At 41.3% G+C, this 21,963-nt stretch overlaps 1 protein-coding gene across 2 annotated transcripts in view; it reads left to right on the forward strand.

The window, feature by feature from the left end:
* The window catches only part of CSTPP1 (centriolar satellite-associated tubulin polyglutamylase complex regulator 1), an 85,149-nt gene that overhangs the window by 2,015 nt on the left and 61,171 nt on the right, over positions 1-21,963 (forward strand). For both annotated transcript variants that reach the window (XM_062635896.1, XM_062635894.1), the window contains exon 2: positions 8,485-8,587. In XM_062635896.1, the coding sequence (XP_062491880.1) occupies positions 8,485-8,587 (103 nt within the window). The remainder of the gene's footprint in view (positions 1-8,484; positions 8,588-21,963) is intronic.

Here is a 21,963-nt window from a genome sequence, read left to right on the forward strand (position 1 = left end):
TGCTTAAAGTAGGCCAGTCTGATCTACAATTCGCTTTTCATTTTGTAAAACCTTTTAAATTATTCTAACACTGGGGTCAGAAGAAGACACACGTGTAAGTATGTCAGATTGAGCTGTAACTTGTACAAGAGCCGTTTCTATTGATCACTTAGCATGTTCTTCTCTTCAGGTTGCAATATCTGTGGTCCATTAGAGGGGAAAAGGTGTCTGGTACATGATGGTATCTTTATTAGCTTTAAATGTTACCAATAACAATGGTTTTGTCTTAGTGAGATTTTGTAGCTTACCAAACCGCTCACATGTCCTACTGGATTGTGTATTAGCAGTAGGAAAGTGGTTAAAAAACAACCAACCAAACAACCTCCCCACCAAAACAATAACTCTCCTCCCCTCCAGTAAATCCACTTCTCCACACATTCTCGTAATCATAGAATCATAGCATCAACCAGGTTGGAAAACACCTTTAAGGTCATCAAGTCCAACCCAGGACTGCCAAGCCCACCACTAAACCATGTTACTGAGGGAATAGGATGCTTTTATGTTATGTTTTCTATACTAATCTGGCATTCTGAAATCACCGTTCTTTGGATTTCTTCTGTTGCGTGCCTCAGAGTCTCATCAATGTAGTTGTGTGATATGGGGTTGTAAGCAATTGTAACAAGTATTCACTCTCTGCAACTTCATTCTGAAGTTGTGCTGCCCGAGGCTGCCACTTAAGGTATTCTCTGAGGCTCCCAGATCAGATGGCACTGTCTTTCCTGACCTGCAATGTGCAAGCTTCACCTAACCTCTTTCTTCCGTTTTCCTTTTTCAATATCAAAGCCAGGCCAATAAATAAAATAAGTGGCCAAAATAATATTCCATACTACTTGCCACATTACTTTTTTTTTTCTATTTGAGATGATTCATCCACATCCAACTCTTCAACATCCCAGTTGTGAGTTAAAACAGAGGTGAACAGGGAGAAAATTAAGTATTTCCTTAATATGAAAAATGATTGCAAAGCTTTGGTAGAGCAGAGTTCTTGGAAAATAAAAATCAGGGCAGCACATCTCATGCCACAATGATTGTGAAGCTGTAAGTAGGAGAAAAGAGATGATTGATGCTCAGTGAATAGGAAAGGAGATGAGGTCTGTGGAGTTGGCAGAAAGGCTACAATGAAGATGTTGTAACAAGCAGGACATTTTAAACAGTATTTGCACTGAATAAACAACGTTTAGTGTTTGGGGACAGTGATGAAAATGTGCTTCTCATTTGATGGATGAGACTGGAACTACAGTAGGCAAATGAGGTCTATTTGAGGCACTTTTCCATGCTTTCCTCATTATGGTTTAATAACTGGTGATTGCTCAGTTATTTATAGCAGGCAATGGAGCATTTAGTGTATTGTTCTGCTCATGCAGCTGTCTTGTGAAGCTTCACGTTGTGTGCCCTCCCCCTGTTTCTTGTGGAGAAAAAGCAGTAGATTTTTATGAATTTCTGAACTTTATTTTTCTCTGGATTCTCCTCCCTTCTACTCCTCTACTTCAAATCCAGGATGTGCTTTCTTTTCTTCCTTTGCCAATATAAGACATGTAAGAACACAAATGCTGTTAGGGAAGTGCCTTATCAGGAAAGCATGGGGCTATTAAGTGCCAGAAGCATGGTCATGTTTCCTCATCTCTCTCATAAGAGGTCTCAGGCTTCATGATTAGAAGGAACATTCGTGGTATTGGTGCTTTTACAAAACTGAGTAGCTCCCAGCAGAGAACTTCAGTTGGGCTTGGTCAGCCTGGAGAAGAGAAGAGTCTGGAAAGACCTTTGAGCAGCTTCCAGTACCTAAAGGAGGTCCACAAGAAATCTGGAGGTGATCTTTTTACAAGGGCATGTAGTGATAGGACGAAGGGGAATGGCTTTAAACCAATTTAGATCAGATATTAGTAAGAAGCTCTTCCCTGTGAGGGTGCTGAGGCGCTGGCACAGGTTGCCCAGAGAAGCTGTGGCTGCCCCATCCCTGGCAGTGTTCAAGGCCAGGTTGGACACAGGGGCTTGGAGCAACCTGCTCTAGTGGAAGATGTCCCTGCCCGTGGCAGGGGGTTGGAGCTGGGTGCACTTTAAGCTCCTTTCCAACCCATACCATTCTATGATTTTATGGTAAAGTTATGTACAGACTTTGCAGATACTGAGGCTTTACTCTTCGTCAGAGCAGCCTTAAGAAATACTGAGTTGGAGAATCCAAGTGCAATCATTTTCTTTAACAGCATAATCAGTGTATAGGTTGTGTTGTTATCCAGACATCTCAGCTGACAGTCTCCTGTTAGTCAGATGCTTTATGAGCATCCGTGAGGCACTCTGACTGAAATAGTCTGGTCTTACAAAGAGAAGATGAAGACTTTTGTTTATATATTTTTAATTATTCCTTGCTCCCTTGTTTAGATAGGGGAACTATAATGTGAAAGATGAATGACTTCCCCACTGATGTGTAAGAGTTTTCTTGTTGAAATGTCACTTAAGTTTGAATCTTCTTAGAGTCAGTCTTTTTTTTTCTCCAGAAGATGGAGGTTTTATCCCTAAACCTATCCCTAGCCCTACAAGACTTCCACCTTAACTGCAGAACAGGTGAAATCCAAGAGAAATCTTGAGAATACGGAGTTCTCATTTGAGACAATACAAAATACAGTATAGTTATGCTGTGTAGCCACTTGGCAGGAACAGGACATTTCATAGAATCATAGAATGGTTTGAGTTGGAAAGGACCTTAAGATCCTCTAGTTCCAACTCCCTGCCATGGGCAGGGACACCTCACACTAGATGAGATTGCTCCAAACCCTGTCCAACCTGGCCTTGAACACCACCAGGGATGGATCATTCACAACTTCCCTGGGCAACCCATTCCAGTGCCTCACCACCCTAACAGGAAAGAACTTCTTCCTTATATCCAACCTGAACTTCACCTGTTTAAGTTTAAACCCGTTCTCCCTCGTCCTATCACTACAGTCCGTGATGAAGAGTCCCTCTCCGGCATCTGTGTAGGCCCTTTCAGATGCTGGAAGGCTGCTCTGAGGTCTCCACGCAGCCTTCTCTTCTCCAGGCTGAACAGCCCCAACTTTCTCAGCCTCTCTTCATACGGGAGGTGCTCCATCCCCTGATCATCCTCGTGGCCTCCTCTGGGCTCGTTCCAACAGTTCCATGTCCTTTTTATTTTGAGGACATATGTCTCACATCATAGCATTACCTCTGGTATCACAATGTCTACTTCTACTTCATTACATGTGCTGTCCTTCAAAAACAAAAGAATTCTGAGGGTTAGCAGGAACTTACACTTTGAAGCTGTGCAAAGCTGGAAGGAACTACAGCTCTGCAGTGCTTTAGCTTTGAGGTCACTTGTTTTGTTAATACATTTCTCTTGCTCAGGCCATTCCTTAGCGCTATCTGAAGAGATAAAATCCCTTAGGATATCTGAAAAGATTGAAAAGAGCATCCTGAAAGACCATTAATGCTGGAAAAACTTCCAGTTTTTACAGACTGTATCCTTACTAAGTCCTACTTACATCTTTATTTTTTGGTAGTATTTTCATGAAATCAATTTTGTCTTACCATAGAAGTGTCCTTCCAGTGTGGGTCATACAGTAGCACCCTTAGTTAAGCTCCATTTTAGAATAAATTCTGAAAAGGTGTTTAGTTTTTACTTTATATGGTCTCAGAGATTAAAAAATGCCAGAAATACTCCATATATATTACAGTTTGTTATGCTTTTTAACTTCTGATAACTGGAATGAATTGGTGTAGATTGCATCAAATAGTGTATCTTTCTGGCACTTCAGTTGAGAAGGCAAAGAATTAATAAAAGCTGGTTGTTTTATCCAGGAATTCCCACTCATGATTTTTCAACATACTCTGTTATGCTGGGGATGAACCAGCCATAAAATCAAAAGCCCTCTTATGTGCATACAGTACAAATTGTTTTGGTAGACGGCTCATGTTCCAGAAGAAGTCATCTCTTGGGTAGAGTTGAGCAATAATGTAGCTGGCTGATAAGTAAGGACTTACCTCTGCTGTAGGGCTCTTCTGCTGCTTTTTTAAACAAGGTATGTGATGTGTGTTTTAGTATCTGATACCAATTTATTCCAGTCATACTCTTTCTTCAGGTGTTTGACACACTTTCTTTTTCTTTTGCAGCATTTGCTATTTTTATTGCATCTTCTGGCCATCCCATGTTTGCTATTCATTTCAAGTATTTCATGCAGCATCACTTAGTAAGTGTGCTAGTGTACTGATCTTCGATTTTTTCCTCTCTGCCTTTAGAAAATGCAGACTTAGTGGGAAGAGAAACTTCTTCTCAATGTAGCATTTGAGAGATGTATCTCAGTTGTAAAACTGGGAAACTAATACACAAAACCAATATGGTTAATGGGATTGTGTTGCTAATAAATGCTGAAGTAGGTATCAACATGCCACAGTACTATTTGTGTCAGTTACTTCTGAAGTCTTAATCCTCTCTGTTCCTGAGCACTGCTGACGATAAAAATATAGTCAATGAGAAACTTAACATGAGCCGACTTCAGTGAGCGCTCACAGCCCAGAAAGCCAACTGTATCCTGGGCTGCATCAAAAGGAGCATGGTTGAAGGAGGTGATCCTGCCCCTCTGCTCTGCTCTTGTGAGACCTCACTTGGAGCATTGTGTGCAGTTCTGGTGTCTTCAACATAAAAAGGACATGGAATTGTTGGAACAAGTTCAGAGGAGGCCACGAGGATGATCAGGGGCTGGAGCACCTCGCGTATGAAGATAGACTGAGAAAGTAGGGGCTGTTCAGCCTGGAGAAGAGAAGGCTGTGTGGAGACCTCATAGCAGCTTTCCAGTATCTGAAGGGGGCTATAGGGATGCTGGGGAGGGACTATTTATTAATGACTGTAGTGACAGTCCTATGAAACAGATTGTTTGCTCTCATAAGAAGATTGAAACAGGTCATTCTGTGGTTTATAAAAGGACTATTTTTACTATTTTAAATACACATGCAAAAATATTTGGTGCAGTTATGGCTAAATCAAGTTAATTCTGATTGTCTAATCTGTTGTATTGAAGTCCATAGAGACTATGGTTTGACTGTAGGTGTAATCCTCATTTTGCCTTTTCCTTGTAAGCTGGAGATTTATATGACTTAGTCTGGCCATGCCTAAATTGATCAGCCCTTGTTATCCCTTGATTTGATTCTAAGCCAAAAGTGCATTCATGCCAAAATTCACTTCAAACACTGGGCATGTGGGTAATGGTAGGATGTGAGTGTGTGAATGTGGTGGTAATACCATCAGAGGCCCTTCTCCTGAGTGCTGCAGTAGCAGCTTTGGAGGAGCTGTACTGTCCATGTTGCTACTCATTGGACAGAGGCTCTAAGTAACATCACTGCTAGTGGTTTAGTGATAAGAAGTAAGGTATTCTGTGCAAAGGTATCTGCTTAACGTCAGGTCATGGGCTGCCCCAAGATTCCTCTCAACTTTGTCAGATCCTCCTTGAAAGCTGCCTAGTAGTTTCTTAAATCTGACAGCAAAGAGTAGCACTTGTCAAATGAGTGTGGCAGGAACACTTACTGCTTGGGATAGTTGCATGGGTTTTCATGGAAGAGCTTAGCAAATATGGGTTGCTTTGGAAAGTGTTGTATAAGTAGGAGGGAGAGCCTTTGTTGCAATAAGCCATAAACAAATAAATGCTGAGGATGATAACATATTGTAATACCTCCTGAGTGGAAGCTGCAGTATACTAGAGTTGTATTAGGAAGAAAATAGAGACAGCAAGCTGTAATAGCACAGTATTTGGACTTTACGTTCTGATTTGGACTTGCTGCATTATTATTGCAAAGTAAGCCTCAAAAATATGAACATCATGTGTTCCAATACACCAGGTTCTCCCTGAATTTTCAAAACCTATTAAACCATCAGAATCAGCTCATCTATTTTGCACAGGACCCCACAGATTTTTAACTCTGCTTGCATAAATAGTTAATGTTCCAGTGTTTGTTATGGAAAGCCCATTTGTGTAAATTATGGAGCTCCTATTTTTGCTATAACCAGACTCCTGGCACTTTCTTTTGCCACTCTGGCCTGCTAGAACCTGCCTGCAAATTAGATTTGATTCTATGGCTTTTCTGTGTAGGGTAGAGTTGGTTGGGTTATACAACATACTGCTTGTACCATCCCATGGAACTGGGCAGCCAGTGAACAGGAAGCCAGAGCTGGAGTTTGGTTTGGCAGCATGAACTGTGCTGCCTGGAAAACAGCAGCCAAAGAGCTGAAGAGAGACACTTCTCAAAGAGACTGCAAGTGCTATTTCCTTCAGCTTCTCTGCTCACCAATTTCTCTCTCCCACACCTCTACCTACCTTCTTGGAAATAGAGAGTGGTTCTTTGCCAGCATCCTTAGGCCATGCAACAAAAAGCTTAACAGATAGACCCTTTTACCAATGACTGTATTCAACAGTGACCATATATATTTGCATCCATTTTTAAGTGTGACAGAAACGTCTGAAATTCTATGTTGAAAGTTAATTCATTCTCCAGGAGCATACTCAAAGGTGTTTGTTACAGAGGTCAGCCACATCATGCTGTGTAGCACTGTGAGACCATGCCTGTCTATTCCCATAGGCTTTTAGGGGAGGGCTTAATGACACTAAAGAAGGGGCTATGCTATGAAAGGAGTGTATGCTTCCCCACAAGGGTTTGAGAATGGTTTTGCAGGCTGAGAGGAGTGGAAGCCTGTCTTCTAGTACCATTTTTTGGCTTAATCTGGTACCACTGACAGCTCAAGAGGGGCCTGGTGAGACAGTTTCTGAGGGCATGAGGGGATGCATGATGAAGAGGGGGAAAGGATTGGCTGAAATCAAGTTCCCCAGTTGCTGTTATCTGGAGCCTGAGCCTGAGCTGCACGACTCATTCCTCCCTCAGGGGACACAGGTGCGCAGAGCTATTTTTCTTTAATCACTCACATAAATTAAATTTATTCCTTTGCATTAAAATAATTAAATAAAGCTACGCCCTGCATCTTTTAGTGCCAGATAATATCTTTGAACCTTTGGCTCACCATTTTCCTATCAGCTGCAAGGTATTTTCCAGGGTGTGCTTAACCAATTTTACCATTGTCCTGAAATGTGTTCTAGGCAGAGAAATCCCCTGATAGCAATCAATATTCATACATACTTTTAATCACTGTATCCACTGGGAATAATCATTTCCAGGTCTCTCTTGAAGTCCACCTGCCCCACACTAAGATGAAAGGGACTTCCATGCTGTGAATGAAGTGGCACAGGCTTGATGCTTACCAGGATATTAAGCACAAATTAAACTGGTTTGAAGAATATTGATGTGGGTCTGAGGTTGGCCAGTTGCTGGTGAGGGGGTGATGCTGCCAAGTCTGGAACAGATTGGCAAGGAGCAAGATCAGCCCTTGCTTTTCCTATACCCCCTAAGGGTTTTCTCTTGCTCTTTTTAGGACACGACGCTACTTGCAAAGGTGCAGTAGCATACGTGTTTAGGATGGAGGTGTGTGCTTTGGGAACAGGGTTTGTGTGCTTTCCAGGTTAGGAATGATTTTCCTGGGTTCGTTGTGACTTGTCTTCTGATTGTTGAACTTGTAGAGTTGGAAGCTCTTCTGCTTGGTAGCTGGCGCATCACCCCAGACTCAGCTCTTTGTTGCTTCAACTTGGTTTCTAGCCAAAAACATCAAAGGGGCTGAGTGGCAAATCTCTGCTGCTTCCTCCCTGGCAAGTGCTTCATTTGTAGAGAGTCTGCCTCCCGCAGAAGCAGCAAAATTGTTTGTGTTGTACCAAACTATCTTTACTCAGGAGTCTTACAAGTGAGTGGCATTCTGTGGTTGGGTACTGGCAGATCCACCGCTCTGAAATTTCCTGATGTTTGGTTTATGCAGTTATTTGAGACTGTTGAGCAATATAAATCTCTCTTGACATTAAGAAATGTTCCCCACCTGCCATTCCAAGAACATTCACTGGTGCTTGTATGAAAACAGATGTGCTTATATTTGCACCTTTAGGAAAAAGAAACTTTGCAGAACAACCTTAGAGCTACTTGGCTTTAGTAAGGAGGGAAGGGCAGGGAACACCCACAGGTCTGCAACAGCCCCATCGATAAGGCATTGGCAATCTGTATAGGAAAGGTGGCAGTGACTCAGAACAGAGATCAAGAACTCCTCTTGAGTAAGCATTTTCCAGTCAGGCAGCCTCACAACTCCTTCTCTTTTTCCTTCTCTTCCAGAATCTCAGGGTTTTTTAAAAGAGGGTTAGCATTGTTAATGACTAACTCTGTGTGGCCAGGAAAGAAAACAGGGTTTAGGTCAGGAATTTGACTATCAGTATCTGGGAGAGTGAAACCTCTGCTCTAATTGAGGGAATAAATGCTTGTTGGCTTGTTGTGTAAGGCACACAACTAGGCTGGTCTGGCTCTGGGTTTTGCAGGCCCCTTATATTCTAACTTCTGTCTCTTACTGTCTTTTATTTGTAGCTCAAAGACATGTCCTCACGTACATGGAGGATGCAGTGAGCCAGCTGCTGGAGAACAGAGAAGATATTAGCCAGTATGGCATTGCCAGGTTCTTCACTGAATAGTAAGTACATCAGGACACTGCCAATAGGGCCAGCCTGAGGGGGGCTTTTGGAAACAGTCAGGGTACATGGAGAATGGAGCTGGACACATGCTGAGTATGTTGTGAATGCTGGATTTCATTGGGTTAGCCAAGGGCTCCCTGGGCATGTTTCGGAAACGTGCAATGGGTTTCATACAGTTCAGTACCTCTTCTGTTACAAACATTCATGTGGAGCAGTCACTTTGGGCAACGGAGCTTTTAAAAGCGTATAAACCCTCTAAATTCTGCTTGACATAATCAGGGCTGTTAGTATCAAAAGCAGAGACTGCTTCTGGTTTCAGCACCACTCGTTCTTCCTGTTTCTGAGTATGAATTTGAACTGTTTTGTCTCCTTGTGTGGTTGTTGTCCTGTTGAACAAGATGGTGAAAGACTCTTAGGAAAATGCTATGTGCTGGTCTTCCGTGTTGTTGATGTTGACATAGCCAATTGCTGTATGTTTTGCCAACTTGATGATGTCTTGCACAATGTCTAAAACTCTTCCAGACAGCTTCATTAAAAGTCTGTTGGTAATGCATGTGCTTGCAGTGGTTACATGTTTCTGACTTTGATGCCCATTTGCAAATCTTTCCTTGTTTGCTTCCTTTCCTCTTATCTTTTTCTGCGGCAAATCAACATGCAGAGTGTTTCACAATAGTCTTTGTACTGCAGAGTAGTAGAGTAGTACTACTGCAGTAGTACAGCAGTACTACAGAGGATTTCAAAGCACAGGAGTAGCTTTCTTTTTCAGTTGACCACAGTTTTAAGGTGTTTTTGTGGATTTTGTTTTGCCTTTTTTCTTACATCAGTGTCCTTCTAATCTCCAAATGAGGCCTAAGTTGCTGCTTTGACTGATTGGACAACTTGCATTATATTTTTTGCCCTGTGCACATTCTCATCTTCAACAGCTGAGATTCTCACTGGTGAATGGGTAACTAAGATAAATACTGCAGTAAGTCTGAGGGGAAATGCTTAAAGCTTTTTTTCTGGTTGTTTTGTTGTTTTGTTTTTTTTTTTTTTTTGTTAGGGTAAAAAGCAGTTCAGGAGTAGTGTGGTTTGACATCTTGGCAGAAGAGGTAAGATACAGGCCATGTTGCTACAAGAAGAGATCTTTTGGGTAGATGGCATTGTAACAAGAAAAGAGGGTTTCTTGGTAGTGTGTTATCTCTTTTTCTCAATAAGGTACTCCCAAATTGCACTGGGTGTGAGTCATCCATGTGGCAAAATCTGGAAGGCTCATGTGAAACTGTGTAAAGGCAATTTTACTACAAGAATCAAACAGCTAGTCAATGCTGTTTAGTTTTACTGTTAATTTATCTCTATAGTTTAGTAACTAGAATGAATGCTGACTTTGAAAGACCTCAGAAATACTTCATATTCCATGGATTTTATAAGGAGATTGATATTTTTTGTTGTTTATAAAATAGCTTAAACTACCAAAATGCATTTCCTCTTTGTGGATTACCAAAGTTAAAATAATGCATAGTATCAGGAGTTCAGTGTATCAATATCAGATCAATGAACAGTGTACTTCCATGTTCTGAGCAAGTTGCTGTGGTCACTGTTAAGTGAAGGTTTGAGAGAGTTAATGACTGACGGTAGGCATTTGGGACAAATGAAGGTATAACCTGTGTGTTTGATGTGATTGGGAGTCATGATACTCCATCTGGGATAGGTGAGTTTCCACAGAAAGTAATACTGACATTAGTCAGCTGAGCAAATAGTCAGTAAACAATAGCTTAAGAAAGATAAAGAGCATGACTATAGTGACCTCCACCCACCAACAGGATTTCTTTGGCAGAGTTAAAGGCAAGGTAGCTCTGAAATACCCCGTTGAAATCATCATTCAGGCATCTCTCAAGATCAGGTTTGGTTTGTACCTGCTTTCAAGCTGACACCTCAGGGCCTTTTCTGAACTTCTGACCATATATACTTAAAAAAATCAAACAGTGAGCAAGAAGTCTTCCACACTTCTGAAACTGCTCACGTTGCTTCTCTGTAGTATTTCTGCACCATGACATGATTGATAACCATTTTCTTTTCACTTCCTATTCCTCTTCCACCTTTGAAAGAATAAATAGTAATTTAAGATCATTATAACGAACAAAACTGTCACCACAGAGCACAAACCTCTGATCCACTTAGGTGCTGCAGATCATGTTTTTCCCGTTTACTTATTTTTGAAGTAAGATGTGAATTTCTAAAATGGCTTTTTGTGCGCACCAAGTGTTCTGTGAAGGTGATTTGAAAGACAGGAAAAAGTTGCGTGTTTGTTTTTTCTGTAATATAGAACTAGTCACTGTCTTCCCCTTCCCCTTTTTTTGTTTTTTATCTGGAGTTCAGCAGATCAAACTGTGTCCCTGTACCTGCACAAACAGGCTTAGTCATTTTGAGAGCTGTGAAACTAAAACAAATAAGACAGGCTGAGAAAGTTGGGGCTGTTCAGCCTGGAGAAAAGAAGGCTGTGTGGAGACCTCAGAGCAGCCTTCCAGTATCTGAAAGCGGCCGACAAGGATACTGGAGAGGGACTCTTCATCAGGGACTGTAGTGACAGGACAAGGGGTGATGGGTTTAAACTTGAACAGGGGGAGTTCAGGTTAGATACAAGGAAGAAGTTCTTTACTGTGAGGGTGCTGAGGCACTGGCATAGGTTGCCCGAAGAAGTGGTAAATGGTCCACCCCTGGTGTCTTCAAGGCCAGGTTGGACACAGGCTTGGGTGACATGGTTTAGTGTGAGGTGTCCCTGCCCATGGCAGGGGGGCTGGAACTGGATAATCTTAAGGTCCTTTCCAACCAAAACCATTCTATAGTTCTGTGAAAGAATTCCACATTTCAAATCTTAAAGCGGAGAATAAATTATCCAATTAGGGCAATAAGGGTGTACATAGACTCAGAATAGAAAGTTTCCTACTATGAAAGTGTCTATTCTGGCTGCCAGGGCTCCTCACTGCCCAGTTCTGTTCATCCACAGAACTGTCAACATTTGTTCAGGCTATGCTTTGAAGGCTGCACTGCTCTGCCAAGCAAATAAGCTTGATCTTGATTTTTATCTTTAGTCTCAGTATCCTTGAGAGATTCCAGAAGGTTTGGGTGCACTCCCCCAGTGTTTCCCTTGTTCCAAGTGAGAGGATTTGCTTGTGCAAATTTTTGAAGTATGCTGGAATTGTTTGTAATGGAGGGACTTGGTATTAGGTTGCCCAGTAACTTTTCAGATATAGTGAAGTTAGTGTGCCAAGGACAGGTATTGGATGCTCTCCAAACTCTTCTCAGAGGGCACACTTCTCAAGAGTGGATTCCCTTGCTGGATTCACCACTGAAGAGCAACCATGGCCTTTCCATCATGCTTTGCAATGCCCCAGCTCATCATGCATCACTTCAGATCTTTATGCCTGTTACAACAACTGTTTTTATGGGCAATTCAGAATGTTTTATTGGGGTTTAGCTTAACCTGAGTGAAATTTCAGAGCTGAAAAGTGTGGTCACGTAGCTCTGTGTGGATCGAGCAGTAAGTGTTTTGCAGGCAATGAATGCTTTTAGTTGTTCCTAGGAAATGAAATTGGGTTTGTATTCCAGCGCTATCCACAGCCTAGCACTCAGATTTCTGAATGCAGAGGGCTGACCTTCATCTCTTCAGTTCTCCTTCCAGAATATTTTCAGTCTTCAAGGGTATTGTTTTTTCTCCCACTTAATTCTATTGTTCATTTGTCCCAATCATGTGGACATCTGCTTTCAATCCTGGGAGTACCTTGAGGCTCCCTTCATCTGACTGACTCCTGACTCTTACAGGAATAGGGATCAATCACCCTTCTGCCAGTTAACCCACATCTTTTAGCTAAACTAGTCAAATTATTCCTCTCTTAGGACTAGTCTAATTTTATAGCTATGTTAAAATGCTACCGGTATTTGTTCATTACAAACCCAAGAAATCTCTGCTCTGCTTTTGAATCTCCATGAAATGCAAACTCTTGAAAGCCCTCTGTGTAATTACACACTAATGCTGCTTTACTTCTTCCAGCCTAACTTCTTTGCCAACATATCTTAAAGGAACATGTTCCTCCTATACATTATTTATCATCCTGTTTTCTTGATCTTTCCTGTACTGAAGAAAAACAGGGCCCCTGTGCTAATGCATTTGATCACACAGAGGGAATGTGCAGAGCATCCCACTTTATACTTTCTGGGATCTTAAAGGGAGCCTGTGTGTGGGTTTTCTAGGGGTCTTTGTTTAGTTGGTGGTTGTTGTTTTGTTTTTGCTGTCTGTTCCAGGTTGGACAGAGCCTTGGGCGACATGGTTTAGTGGGAGGTGTCCCTGCCCAAGGCAGGGGTGTTGGAACTTGATGATCTTAAGGCCCTTTCCAACCCTAACTATTCTATGACTCTATGAAAAAGCAGCAAAAAGAATTCTTGACCAAGAGACTTTCTACTAGTAATTTTTTGCTTTGCTTCTGGGCTAACCCTTTGCCTGAAGCTTTCTCTTCCAGCCTGCAGGTAGATGCAATACTCTGTTTAAGCCTCTTTGGAAAGCTCAGAAGTATTAATCAGTGATGGCTTACCTCAGGCAGGAAACTCTTCTTCCCATCACTTTCATAGCTTGTTTGATAAACCAAACACAAATGAATGGAAGACACAGGAAAAGGCTGTCCTTTGCCTCTCAAAACACTTCTTGTCTTCTTTGATTTCTGATGAAATGTCTCCCTGACCACCTGCCAGCTGGAACATGACTGGGAAACACATCTTGCTTTTAGCTTGCAGATGCAGCACTACCTCTACTTGGCTCTGCAAACTAATGTCTGAGATTCCCTTTTCGTGTAAAGGATGTTTCTGCTGGCTCAAACTCAAAGTGCCCCTGCCTGGATCTTGTGTGACAGTTTGATAATGCTTATCTGAGAAGGTGTCTGTGATGGATGTATTTGTGGGGGCTGGGGGTCAGATAATGCTTTTAGATCTGTTGTGAGCCTCAAAATACCAGCTCTGCACTGTGTAGGGCCTTGTTCTACACAAAGAAACAATTGCTTTGTTCACAGTAACAGGACTGCTAGTGCTGTAGAGTTTGATCCTTGGATAGGAAGATGTTATCATGGTGAGAAGTATCAACTTCTAGCAATGAAAGTACCTCATTTTCTTTTGCTGCCTGGATTGGCTGGAACAATTTATTCAGTTCATTCCTTAGGGACAAATATGATACTGCCTTCTTGGCTTTCTGTGGCAATAGCAGTGACACAGGCTTTGGTAGCAGGAAAACTTTTGGCTTGTTCAGTCCTGTACTGCTATAGAACATCACCTAAATAAATCTGTAGGTTGAACAATATCGTCCTCTTTAAAATAGTCTCAGTACCCTTGGGGGTGGACGGAATGCAGGGGGGAAGGGCCAGGAATGGGACAGATGGGATGCCCATGAGAATTAAGCCATTCACTGGAGACAGCCTTAATTGGCAACTGGAAATAAGCTGAATTATCTGCTTGGAAAGAGGAGAGATTCTTAGAGCTACCTTAGAGCCATCAATTTGTTTTTCATCTCAGTGTATATAGGCTTTATCATTGTCATCATCTTGCTGTCATCTGCTCTGCATCTTTCCCCTTTTCACTGGAACTTGTTCTATCTTGTTTGTAAGGTTAGGGTAAGCTTTTCAAGACAGAATTGACGTTGTACTGCATGTACTTTACAACATCTAGCATTGTAGAATGTTGTCTCCTTGCTTTGCACAATTGTAGTATAAACAGCAGAAACAGTAGTGAGAAGGTCCTTAGGGCTTTGTCAGGTTGTGCCAGATTCCCCTTCTGAGAGATGGAGCCATTCATTAGCATTTCTCAGTCAAACTGTGGCGGGAGCGTTGGTTATTAGGGTTTTTAATCTTTGGTCTGCATGTTTTGAGCAAATCCATGTTGTTACCTCCCAGAGGCTACTTTCAGGTTCTTACATAAATTGATGGTATTCTCTCAGATATAATCTTATGAGCAATTGCAAAAGTAATATTTCATGTGTTCCTCAAATACTCTTAGGATTCCTACATGTCTTCTGCTCTGGAGAGGAAAAGACAAAATTATCCCACTCAATGCAAGCCTGAGCTGTGTTGTTGGTATGAAGCTGCTGCTGTCAGTGACCTAGCTGTGAACAGCCCTTTGGGCTGAAAATCTCAGCTGGGATAATGTGCTTGATGATTCCTGACAGGCTTTTGCTTGGGATTCCTTGATCCCTAGGGCACTGCATAAGAGTGCTGTCAGCCTCTCATTGCTCTTCACTTCTCAGAGGAGAGAAAATGAATATATGCACTCAGGCACAGCACCTGTGCCAGAAGCTCTGAGGAGCAGATTTTGCAGCTAATGTGAATAAGTTGCTATAAGAAAGGCATTTTCAAAGTCTCTCTCCACAGAGTACATGGATTTGCAGGACTGAATTTGTTGATAAACCTTTCTGGAAACCTGTGATCATTGTGTATTTCTCCACTTAGTTGCTAATGGACACAAAACCTTTCTTAAAGTCCATTTATTGCCTTCCAGTCTTACTTCTACAGAGAAGAGTTGTAAGAATGGCAAAGTCTTTTCCTGTAATCTAAATTTCTCCAGCCCATATTACAAATGTGATTTCAATAACCCCTGTCTACTGTGCATGGGGTAGACATTTTGTATGAGAGCTATAGAAGATTTGGGGGTTGTGGATTACTCAGTTTATTTGTGATTCATATGATGTGAATTTTGTCCAGAACTTGTAGATCTGCCACCTGAAGTGTGATGTTTTTATCACAGAACTGCTTGACAGCAGAAACAGCATTGGTATCTTCATCTGACAGCCAGGATCTATGAATTCCTGATTTTCCCAGAGTTGTTTCTTTGCAACAAACATTGCAACAAGTCCAAGCCTGACAAATATGCTGATTGGGATGACTGCTGTTGAGTAAACAGGTGGAAAAAATGCGTATGTTAATAGGAATAACACACTGATTCCCACTGTAGCTTGTACATGTTGCCAATATATTGGAAAATGCAGTGTTTTCTTCCCACATACTTGAGAATCTTACAGGTGAGCTGATACTTGGATGACTCCAGACTCTCACAAGGAAATATAGGGAGGATAAAAAGATTGAGAAGCTTTTTGGGTAAGCAGAACAATCTTGCAAGGCTTGCAGCTGAAGGAGTAACATAGAATTGAATATGAATATTGATGCTGCATGTGATAATATGCTCCACTCAGGAAACTTGTAATACTGTTTTGGTGTCAGAAACATCAAGAGAACTTGCCATAACATATGGCTGTTAGCACTTGATCTCAGCATCTTGTCAGCACAGGGTAGTAATCTGTAGATAACCCTTCACTTACTCATAACACTGAGTTGGGCTGGAGTATGCAGCTTGATATATGAAGAAAAACAATCACAACTTTTATATGCAGTGTGGTCAGATTATGATGCTTCTAGTATGTATTCATTGGTGTAGTGGTGCAGTCTTTGCCCACTTCTTTCCTACACCTTTACATCATGGAAATTCCATATTTGTTGGTGGTCTGTCAGAATAGTTGCATCAGAAATGGACTGACTACCTTGTGGAGACCTTATGTAGCTGAGTACATTTGTATTCGTTATTACAGCCTTGAATATTGAAATACTACACATTTGCTATGAAGTTGAGTGGCCTTAAAAGATGTTTAAAGCCAATTGCATGTTGGCAGTGTTGATAGCTAATAAAACTGAAGAACAGATGTTTGAAGTTTTCCCAAAGCCAAAGTCCAAAAACCTGGCAAATGGTATGAGCTTTAGGATTATATATAACTGAGATAACTGTGTTTGTGCTTTTACTCTGGGCTAAAGTTGAATGTACAATCTTCTGCCTAGTTTTAGATCATAACTTTAGCATAAATCTGTTTCCAGTATTTTTATTGCTTTTCATCATAGTTGATAATATTACTAGTACAGATTTGGAGATGTAGACATGGGCCCACCTGGGAGTTAAAATCAGTCTTTTGTGACACTTTGAATGTTCAAATTTATTCTTGAAACAATTTAGTGAGAGTGGGAAAAGGGCAAAATCCGAGGAATTGATGAAAATCGATGTCTCTGATCTCAGAAGGTAACAGAGAAGTAATTTTTCTTGGTTATGGACATTTGTGATACAGTTTCCCTACTCCCCAGTCCATCCCACTGTCTGCATTTGGCACTACAACAAAACAGATGCGCAAGTCATTGCTATTCTTGAGAAGATCTTTAAGGAGCCTCCTGCGTATGTGCTCTCCGTGGTTATTTTGCAGTAACTCATTTCATCAGTTGGGTATTTCACAGTGCTTATCGTATCCTTTTTGGGATGCCACAGGGTCCTTTGTTTCATTGCATTTTCTCTGTCAGTCTACTTGGTTTTAATATCTCTGGTGTTGGGTGGTTCCTGCCTTACCACTGTTCTTGCGTTTCTGATCACAGATCTCTGCTCTGTTTTAGTCTGTGTTCTTGCAGAAGGGAAAGGGCTCTCAAGCCAGAGTTGGTGAACTATGGCTATCTTCTATTGTCCATCTTCCACTGAGGAAGCACAATAGATATTCAACACTGAGATCCCTGTTTGACAAGCATCCTTCTCCATCATCCTGGAAAACAGCTCAGCTGTTCTTGCTGAGTCATTGTTGGAATATATATGAAAAATGAGAAAGATAAATAGGGACATACCCACAGCAGATGTAGTTGGGACTATTTACAGCCTTTTGCATACAATCTGCCGCGTGTATAGAAAGCATAATCTCTTTACATGTTTGGTCACATGTTTTAAGGATTGGATTTCCTGCAGCTTCTGTGTAAATGTTTTGAAGAAAACAGGTTTAGTCATGTGAAATTGGCACCTGTAATTCAGTAAAAATGCACTGGAGAATAGCAGCTTTGGAAAAACATAGGAAGTTTGGCACATGCTGGTGTTTTTTTCCCTTATTAAATGGGAGGGGTTTTATTCTTAAGAATTACAAGGCTTACTTTTATCATTTTCTGTATGGATTTTTTTTTAACATATTATTTCTTCCAATAAAGTTTTCAGTGTCTCAAGCTAAGAAACACTGTTGTATATATGATAGTAACAGAAAGGTGTAGTTATTGATGAAGCTAACTTGTATAGTTCTGGCTAATGAAGCATTTTAGTGAGAGTCTAAGCTGCTATATGTATATAGGAAATAAGCTTCAGAGGCTCTTGACTTCCGTCTATCTAAACTTCTAAGACTTTGTATCCAATTGGAATAAAGCAGTGTAGGTTTGAGGAACACTGGGCTTTCCCCAGAGAGACCTTTAAGAAGATAGATTGGAATGGAAATTGGGGCTTTTTTTTGTTTTGTGGTGTTGGAAGGACTTGTGTATTCATTCTTCATCTGTAAAATGTTGTGGTGTCCCACCAAATCTTGAGAAGTGTTTCTGATTGCCTTGCTAAGAATATATGTGCTCCAGTGTGGACAAGGCCAATGAATACACAATTTCTCCTAAATTAGATGTGCCAAGCTGTAAAAATCGGCAAATGCCTGCGGCAATGGGATATGATAAGATCCCATAATAGGATTCCTTATCCTTTATAGGAGAAAATCCCTTCACCATGAAGAGCAAACTGCTGAAGGTCTTGTATCTTGCCTTAAAAATGCATTTTTTTTTAAACTGGGTTGATTTTCCTTTTCTTAAAAAAGAAAAGAAGTCAGGTTCCCAGAAATCTGGATGTCTTTGGAGAACCTGAGACTTTGTATGCTGTATAGAGTTGCAACCATACAAATTCCCAACTAGATTAGCCTTGGAGACTTGCAGTAACCTCATGTCGTGCAAAATTAATCCTATTGCCTATCTTCAAATTCATTAGACAAACTGTAGCTGGTCAACACGGTAGCCAAGCAGTTGTAGTGAGCACAGGGTGGTTTAGCTACGCAACCTCTAAATACAGAGTTAGCATTAATGTCAAAGTTTGAAGCTTCATCCGTACAAAGGAATCTCAGCAAGGTTCATTTGTTGTGATGATGGAAATATTGGAAGCTGCTCAGCCTTTATGCTTTAATCTTGCCAAAGCAACTGAATAGATGAGAGTATTAGTTGTAAGTATTGCTTTCTTCTTCTGAAATGCTTCAGTTTAACCAAGACTGACAAGAGCAAATATGGGAGCTCCATTCATGGCACCAGTATTGAATCCATTAGGAGCAGTCAGTAAGTTATCTTTCAGTAGTTCTTGGATCATCACAGTCATAAGGTGATTGTGCTGCTTCCTTCTGAAATAATTAAAACTCTGACTTATAAAATATAGGACTGTCTTAGAATAAGAAATACAGGAGGCTACATGCAGCGGAGTGAGCAGGCTTTGAATCATCTGGTTTGCCTTCATTGGCATTATGCTTTGATCTCAGCAGGACAAGATAGGTGGAGTTATTCAATAACTTTCAAATTCATACTCCTTCTTCAGTAGACGTTGACATTTTGGTATCAAAACCAGTGTCCAGCCCATGTCAACTCCATAGCTACTTCCAGAGTTGTTGTTACTAGAGGAAATCCAAACACTACCTTGCATTGCTTGTGCTTTTAATACTGTTGCTCTTTGTGCTGCCTTCTCACACTAGCCACAGGCTCACTGCATGCTTTCCGCAGCATCTTGCAGCTAGTGAATGAATTCCACAGTGTGACAGGGAGGGTAAAAATACATCTGTAGGTTAATAAAGGAAGCCAAAGATTGGAGATCATGGCTCTATGATAATAAAGCCTATTGAGGACTTGAATCTCCCATACCCTCAGCATATAGAAGGTTATACAGCAATTCAGTAGGGAATTTTCTTCTTGCCCCAAAATGTCGAGTTGGGCCAGTTTGAACAAATGCTAACTATATTAGCTGGAGAGTTTGCATCTTTTTGGGGGTAGATATAATTCTAGATTGTTTTATTTATTTTAGGTTTGGGGGGGAAAGGGCAAGGGTTTTTTGTGGGAAGCTGGGTAGCAACTTGCAATGATCTCCATAAAACCAGTTATAATGGTACTCATGTAGCTGTCTCTGTGGTGCACAACTCCCTGTGTTTTCTACTATAAAAAATAAATCTCTCTTTATACCAGCGAGACCTTTCCAACCTCATTGAAACCCCATGTGGTCTGAAATACCACCTGAGCAGCCTGAAAGAGCTAGTCCTGGGTGATTGATGCTTATCTCTGAAGGCTTCTTTACTTTTCCTTTAAGCACCTTGAAGGGCTTCTGCAGGGCTATTTACCATCTTCCATTGTATGCCCTTTCCCATCTTCCTGAATGCTAGGTTTCCCAGCTCATAACTCTAAGAAGCAGCTTTATTTCAGAGTAGAAAGGGGCCCCAATATGTGGTCTATTATATCCATATCAGCTTGCTTACCCTTTTCAAACAGCTATTGTGTTTTAATAGGGCCCTGCCTGGCAGGGGGAGTCCTTAATTCCTACTATATAAGAATGGCCAGCTTGAGTTACAGCAAACTGCAGGATGCTGCTCTGATCAAAAGGCCTCTGTTTTTAGAGATCCCCCCTGCCCCCATTTGCCTTTTTTGTTTTTAATCCTGGGCTAATAATTCAATGCAGTAAAGTCATTTTAGCTTTTGATTTGAAAGCTTCAAGGTGTTAAATTACTGACCTAGCATAGGAAAAATGAGGGGGGGGGGAGGACGATACACTCTAAAAAAGATAAAGGGATTCTGGGTAATAAACAGCAAGCGCAGCAACTCCTTTAATCCTTTCCTTCTCCACACTGTAGACTGGTCCCAGAGGGTTTGATTTGCTACAAAGCAACATAAGAAAGCTTGTTCCCTGCCTACCCTGAGCTGTGTCACAGGTGCTGTGGTTCATTTCCTTTCAAACAGCACTTGGGATAATCTCTGTACCACCTGTATTAACTCTGCCATGAATACAGAGATTGCTGAGCCCATACTAAGAAGCCTGAAAACAAATCATTAAAATCTGTGTCACTCCTTTCCCTCTTTCCACACCCTTCAGCTGAAATAAACTTGAGTGGGTGAGACAGAAAGGATCTCAGAAAATCCAGTCTGTTTGTGGTGTTACATCACCCAGTCTCGCCAAAATGTTGAGTGTTAATGATTTCCTATCTGCCTAGTTGTTAAAAAAGGATTTTTCCTTAAAGCCAGTCATCAGGAATAACTTTCAGCATCTGTTTCATCTTAACACTACTAATGCATTTCAGAGGAAGTGCCTAAAAAGCACAGCTAATTTCATTAGAGGAAGATGGTGATTTCCTTGAGGCTGACTTCATTGTCCCAGATTTTAATATCTGTGGAATTTGTCAAAGCACTTGATAAAACAGCTTTGAATTGAGGAATGCTGATGCTTCTCTGCTACTTTCAAAGAGGGGAACAGTCCCGTGATTGGTGTGAATATTGTAAGTAGTGTAGTACACTTAAACCAGGAGGTGAAGAATAAAATTAAACTGCACTCCTGCAGCAGTAATTTATTCATCCCAGCAGTGAAACTGGGATTTGTTTTTCCTGACGGTGTATGTACAGTTATAAGTGTTCCCTCTTGGGCCTCATTCCAGGCAAGGTAAACCTCACTTTGCTGTTTCAGATCATAGCCTTGCGGTAAGTGGGATTGGTCACCTGGGGATGCTTTGTGTGTGGATGAGTTATTTAACAACAGAAACTGCCTGGGTTTTAAAGCCTTTTGAATGTCAGTATTTTCCATTGCTAGAGCTAATTCTTTGTTACCTATTGTACCACAGTCTCTAATCCTAATACTTCTGATTATCCCTACTTACTGTGCTTTGGTTCACACCATGAAGTAGTCTTGGAGCTTGTGACCCAAGTTCCTTTCAGATGGAACTGAACTGGAAGATGTGTTCCAACTGCAAATGAGCATTCAGCCCATGGGACCAGCCTAGAGTTGATCCAGAGTGTATTTCAAGAGGAAATGAGCCCTGAGATATCCATAATGTTGACATCTGGTCCTCTGTGCTGTTTCTCTCTACAGATGTTTCAGTCAGTTTAGATGTAGTGTCCAATAGCAACTTTGCATTTGAGACTACCATAAGACACTTGATTCTCTTTTAATGACTTAGACACTTGTGTAACTGAGAAGAAAAGTTGTGTGTGTGGAGGGGAAGTTGTTCACACTGGAAAAGCAGGATAAGCTTTCAAAGTGATTTGCTTCCTTCATCATGCTTTTGATGGAAAATGCAAGCAGTAATGCTGGAAGTTAAGGAATAACAGTTCCCGCTCCTTGTTTTCTATTTAGTAGAGATGGGGTCCTGTGAACTCATTCAGCTCTTTGCATGGTAACCAAAGGTGGCACCTGCTAGAGCGACAGCAGTGTCTTGGCAGGCTCTTCTGTCCTTCTTGAGGACTCGGGGCTCTCTCTGCATTGTGCACGTTTGGCTTTGCCTGAGTTCAGCAAGCAGAGGCTAACAACTGTAGTG

This window comes from Pezoporus occidentalis, unplaced genomic scaffold (assembly GCF_034315485.1).
Source record: "Pezoporus occidentalis ecotype Australia unplaced genomic scaffold, CSIRO_AGI_Poc_V1 ctg46, whole genome shotgun sequence".
NCBI lineage: Eukaryota > Metazoa > Chordata > Aves > Psittaciformes > Psittacidae > Pezoporus > Pezoporus occidentalis.